Here is a 6526-nt window from a genome sequence, read left to right on the forward strand (position 1 = left end):
GTGGCGTACTCAAAACAACAACATTTCTTTGTGAGTTTAGTGACGTTGTTGATATTTTGAGTTGGACAAACTCGTTACAGTAACTTCATTAGACTTAAATACGATGTGAAAAGGCACAACAACAACAAAAAAAGTTCAACCAACTTTATTAAAGTCGGTATATGAATTACACAAATCTTGATTAAATTGAGTCAAATGTAGCCTATGTTTAATAACTTACATGAAGTCGTTCTTGTAATGGGATAAAGACAAAAGATACAAATATAACGAATTTATTTGAGCAAATCTTTGGGTAGCCGACATTGTAGGTTGAAAAGTGATCGCCAATTGGTCAGATGTGCTTGTTTTGCAACTATTTCAGGAATGTCAGTGTAGCATATTGCTGTAGAACATATAACATGAACCAGCTTGGCCACATGAACTGACAATAATGCCGCAGGGGACCCAATCAGTGAAGTCACTGGCAGCCAGAGGTGGCTGGCCCTGTTTTACAAGACGCAGCTCTCGCCTCCACCCTCAGCCAGAGAAAGTCATGCGCTGAGGGAATTCACGCTACATTTACGCAGGAATCGACTTTTAATCTCCTGCTGCGGTGGTTGATTTTCCTTCAATGGCATTGTACAAGGAAGACAGCCAGGAGGACGCACAAGAGTGTCCAGTGTGCTACGAGTGTCTGTCGGGCACGGAGAGGACCCTGAGCTGCGGGCACGTATTCTGCCACGACTGTCTGGTCAAAACGCTGGTCAGCATCAACAGCAATGGAAACATCAGAGACTATATTGTTTGCCCCATCTGCCGACATCTTACATTCATCAAGAAACAACAGGAAGCGCCCGTAGCCGTCACGGCGGACAAGGATCCAGGTGAAGGGCAGACCCTCGAGGTACCGCTCCCACCGAGAAAGGTCCAGCGCGCGCGGCGCGACTCCGGGGACACTTTACCGGGAGAAGTTAGCTGGATTGCTCGCTGCTTTAAGGGAGTGTCCGGTCGATTCCGTCGACAGAGGTTGATCAGCCCCAGCCATAACGCATCTCAGATCTTTATCATAAGCGCTCAAGGGCGCCCCATGGCCGAATACGATGCGCTCAGCGTTGTGATGACTGTGGTTCAACCCCGGCGCAGGCGAAGGCGCAGGATTTGCACAACTGCGCGATGCCTGCTCGTTTTACTGTCAGCATTTACTATACTGGCACTAGTGGCTGCTACTTTACCCTGGATTTTGCTGGCATAGCCCAGTGATGGGTGTCTGGATTATGAAGGGCCATCAGGGAACGATGAACTGACATGTATAGAAAATGGAATGATGTTTACCTTCCAGCGATGCAATGAAGTTGTCTAACTGAAAAAAAAGGATCTCATGCATTTCAGGAAATAATAAATACACTGGAAATGTACAATTTCGTTAATATGGTATTACTTTGGTTTGCTACAATGATTTAAGATGTTGTCTTTTCCTTCCGCCTTAAGAAAAAGTCAAAGAGTTTATAAGCATGTCCATGTCCTTTATGTGCATTACCAAGCAACAGTCTGAGGTAAAGTAAAGGTTCAAGTCTTTAGTCTCGCATTCCTGTCTGACATGTTCTACCTGTTTTACGGGAAGCTACCATGCAGGAAATTGTAACAATTTCAAAGCACATCCAAAAGTTTGTAAATCCAAGAGGAGTGGACATTTTGAAATGATAATTTCAACAATAATACAAAAAAAAGGGGTTGGCTGAAAGAAATGCAATGAAAAACGTATAACCCTGCTTGTTGAAGCAGCTCAAGTCATTGTTGTGTTACCCTGTTGTTGGATAAACTGTTTCCAAGCAGCAGAACAAAACTGTATACTTCAGAGCTAACATCTTTTCCACCTTCAGAGTGTCTGCATATGTCCTCAAAATAAAGAAAACATGGGGTTACATTTTGGCAGCAAGACATAAGCTTGGTTTATTGATGGAGCTAAGTGTAATAGTAAAGTCCTTGTTACAACAGTCAGTGTATCATGTTGACAGACTTCCTCTACTCCTTACAGTAGATGGAACAATGTCAGACATTTTTTTAAATATCACGCAATTTTTATTTTAAGCATTCACTTTACACATGCTGATCAAGTAAAAACGCAACCTGGAGGGAGTCAGAGGTTTTCTTAGACCCCGGTAACATCCCGATCCTATACAGCGCGCGACTGCCTCTCCTTGTAGAGTGTATAAAGACAGTGTAAACAGAGCCACCTTCAAAACGTTCAGTTAGAAATAATTGATGCATGGCAGTCTGAAGGAGATATATAGCAGGCAGAGCTGAGCTGCGCCTGGCTGTAAGGAGATACACTGCTGGACTGTGGCATTAAATTACCGCCTGTAAAACAAAAATGTCTTGGAAAAAGTCTAATGATGATTTTTCTCAAACAAATAGCTCACAATCCACAAAAGACTATAGTTGTCAGTATCGTCACCATCCTGACAAACGTGTACACTCCTAGTTTCCTCCAATGTAGCAATCCCTCAGCCACCCTGCTGGGCCAGTCCTACAGGTTACACACCTGAAGAGGCCTCTGTTTTTCAGTCTTACCCAGTTTCTCAGTGGGTGAGAGGACAACAATTATTTAATTCATTTGATTAAAATAACTTTTTTTGTTGATGATATTGGCTTGCATGTCAGTGGATATATCCAAATTAACTGTAACAAGTTTCAAGGCACACCAATTTCAAGGCAAAGAGAGATTTCTCAAAGAACCAGCTGTTAGGTTTCTGCTCACTCTGATGAATACATTCATGTGGCATAATTAATCTCCAGGTGGTGGTGGAAGAAGCACTCAGATCCTTTAAATACTCAATTACGAGTCAGAGTCCTGAATTAAAAAAATCCTATAGAAGCAAAATAATCAAAATGTTCTGAGCATCAAAGTAAGTACCGCTCAGCAGTAAAATGTTCCCCGTGACTGATTTACTACAATATATTATATTAATATTGTTGTAGCTGGTTAATGTGGAGCTAGTGTTTTTGCTACCAAAACATATCTGGGTTGTGAGATGATTGATGTTTGAAAGGTAATTGGTAACTTACATGGTGGAAGTATTTATATCCTTAAATGAAAGTACTAATGCCACTTTGAAAATACTCCATTAGAAGTTAATGTTCTGCATTCAAAAGAGTAAAAGTATAATCAGCAAAATGTGCATTATGTACGAAAAGTAAAAGTACTCATTGTGCAGTAAGAGGATGTTTTTGGATTAATACTCCTGCTACATTAATGTATATTTTGCATTGTACTGCTGTCAATGTTTCAGTTTGTGCTAATTCTAACTTCTTTATACATTGTTGGGTGGTTTTATCTACAGCAATGCATCATATTAAATAAGATCATCATTCATGTTCATGTATAGCATCACTGTCCTGTGACAACGTCTGTAAAACGCTAACTTTTCCTCAGCTCAGAATGAGAGCGCTGTCATCAGCTTTGTGACGATGCATTTTCCAGGTGATACAAGAGTTTAAAAAGTAGGAGAACTCTCTCAACCCATTGAGGAACACTTCATTCTTCTGTTTGGCAGAAACATTTAAAGTCACCAAGTTTGGAGATACACGTTTTCAGTGGAAAGTGGAAGGGGAGGGAAAACTGTAATTTGCTGAAATGTAAATGTAATGAGTAAATAGTACAATATTTGCCTCTGAGATGTAGTGGAGAACTATGAAGTTGCATCACATGGAAAAGAGTACTTTTTACTGGAGTAAATGTAGTTAAATTCCACCACTGGATAAACATAGTTTGAGTGGATTAAAAGTACATTTTTTCTCCAAAATGAAGCAGAGTAAATGTGGCAAAAGACAGAAATACTCATACATAAAGTACACATACCTCAGAATTATAATGTACATCCTGACTGCTAGTCCTGTCATCAGGGATCATCATACGCCCAATTAAAAACACTCATACACTGAAATAAAACCCACATGAATCAGGTGAGATTATTGAAAATGTAGAGTTTAATATATATATGTATGTATATATATATATATTTATTTCTGACATTCTGATAAGGATTGCAGGTAGGCTTCACAGTACACACTGTGTTCCACTTGATATGCTAAGCAGAGGAGGAAGGGGTGGACATAGTTGGCTTGACAAGCGGCAGGTTTTGTTTGTACACATGTAGTGAAAGCAGAAGGAGGCAGTACATCCACAGGCAACATCCACTCCTCTACCGTATTGCTCAAAACCCCACAAAGGACCATTTGTTGTGATCCACATTCTCCATCTCTACATTTCACCCCTTTTACAATCCCTAAAAAGACAGTGATTGACACAAAACGTGGATTATCAAAAGACTATCTAAGCGCATGCATGACACTTTTTTTCCCTTCATTTAACCCCCCCCCCCCCCCCACAAAATGTAAACAAATTGAGCTTTAGTTTAGACCAACTTGGTGGTGAGGTGACAGTACTTAAAATGCTTGATAAAACTATTTAAGAGTGTACCATTTGGTGAAAAAGGTGACTTCTGTCATGCTCTTGAAAATCGGCGTAAAGTTACTGGCAGAAATTAGATATGAAATTATGACTTGTGTTTTGGGGGAGGGTACAGGTGTTTTATTATTCTCAGAAGCATAACAATCAAACCTAAAATGAATATGAATGCATGCTTTTAGGTGGCTGTAATTTCCAGTTATGATGCACAAAAGCATTACAGTAATACTGCACTGCACTTATAACAATACATGCCAACAGGCCCTAACTAACCTTCATCCAAATACAAGCTCTCATTTGCTTATTAGTTATTACAAAATCAGATAGCGTATTGTTTGAAATGAGTGAGTCACATTCAGTCTGCACACAGAGAGAAATACCCCTGCCTCCTCGTATAAATGTATGGATCCAGCACAGAAAATAAAACCTCTAGTACACATTAATTATGCCTATAGTTCCAAAATAACGACCAGAGTGAGGGCACTTGCAATTGTTGTCAAATAATCACCACGACTATCAATATAGTTATCAACGTCACCAAAATCTTCATAGAGAACACACACTGAGGCATACCATTGATCACTTTTGGAGAAAGGTTAATCTAGAATTCATTTTGTCAGAAGAAACTTCACACATAAAACAAACAGAATAAATGAATTGCTTTGCAATAAAATGAATGGCTTTCTTTTCTGTAGGCTTGGGAAGGGTGACTTTGACCACTTTTTGGATTGAGGTGGATCAGTTAACACTGTAATTGCACTTTAATTGACAAAATCATAATCCGAAAACATTTTTTATGGAATTAAAAAAGTGACACTGCAGCATCTGTTATCTGATGAACTCGAACTATCTCTGATTAGTTGTCTGCGGTGAGAATAACAACAAAGGACTCAACAATTTTACATTTTTGCAGCTGATACCGCAGGTGTGCCAAATCTAACTACGCATTCGCCTTTCTAATTGACTGAGCGTATACTTTTAGTCAGTCCCACAGTATAGGTTTGGGATTACACTTATCCTCATTGTGAATTAATTAAACGGTCAGAGTGTGCTAAAAGCAATCTAATTATTTACACAGGAATCTATTAAATAACTGACTAAAAAGGAAAAGCAGAAAAGATAGGGCATTGGTGTGCAACTCATGCGTGCTCGAGCAAGTTTGAAGTCAATGCTCGGGAGTCAGAATTAGAAAAACCACAATTGATTTCTAGCAGAAATAACCTTCTGCATTTCTGCTGCAGCACCATTGTTACCTGGTGTTAAAGTAAAACACTATGAATCTACAGTAAACCTGTTCATTGTGTGCAGGGACAAAAATAACAGCACATTTTTAATCATTACATTTTCTACACATGATAAATATCAGCACATATATTATTATTATATATATTCAAGATATGCATTTTACATATACTTTTCCTCTCATATTTATATACATCAATTTCTGTACAGTCTTTGTATTTACACTAGGGGTCTAAGGTCACTGAACCTGAAGCACTTGAAACAAAGTTAAGAGAGAGAATCATACGAACCTAAAGGCAGTGTAGTCATCCATCCATTCTCATAAAGCTGTAACAGCACATGGGTGGTCTAAATGTACTCCAAGGACAACAACAACAGAAACACTCACACAAAATAAAACACTCTCATTCTGAGGCCCTTGATCCGAAGCAGTCCGTTCATATTGGCTTGTCATGCAAACACATCGTGGTGCTTTCGTCAACAAAAATTGAATTTACAGTAACATTCTTCTCATACTGTGCTGGTATAAAGTGAGTTAAAGTGAGCTTACCTGTATGAAGGTAAATGTTGGATAAAGAACTACAGTTGTAATATGTGATAAAAGAGCGGAAGTAAAGACTGGGAGTGACAATAAGAAGTAAACTGCATTAAATGTTTCATCCTGCATGCAAAACCTGTCTCTTCGGCTCAGCATTTTCCTAATGTGCACAAAGCTTGAATACCCTGTGAGCAATATAACAAGACTACTCTCTGTCTCTCTGTTTCACCCTGAGGATGGGCTTTGCTCCTAACTATGTCAGGCTCTGAGTTTCCCTTACCAAAAGTTGCACAACTTGT

The 6526-nt window shown here is 39.2% G+C and overlaps 1 protein-coding gene across 1 annotated transcript; it reads left to right on the plus strand.

Annotated features, from left to right (window-relative positions):
- Positions 1–531: 531 nt before the first annotated feature.
- On the plus strand, positions 532–1819 carry LOC306710043 (RING finger protein 222). Its single transcript, XM_079178418.1, has one exon. The coding sequence runs from the start codon at positions 611–613 to the stop codon at positions 1229–1231; it is 621 nt and encodes a 206-aa protein (XP_079034544.1). The 5' UTR covers positions 532–610; the 3' UTR covers positions 1232–1819.
- The last annotated feature ends 4707 nt before the right edge of the window (positions 1820–6526 follow it).

Source organism: Pholis gunnellus, assembly GCF_910591455.1.
Source record: "Pholis gunnellus genome assembly, chromosome: 17".
NCBI lineage: Eukaryota > Metazoa > Chordata > Actinopteri > Perciformes > Pholidae > Pholis > Pholis gunnellus.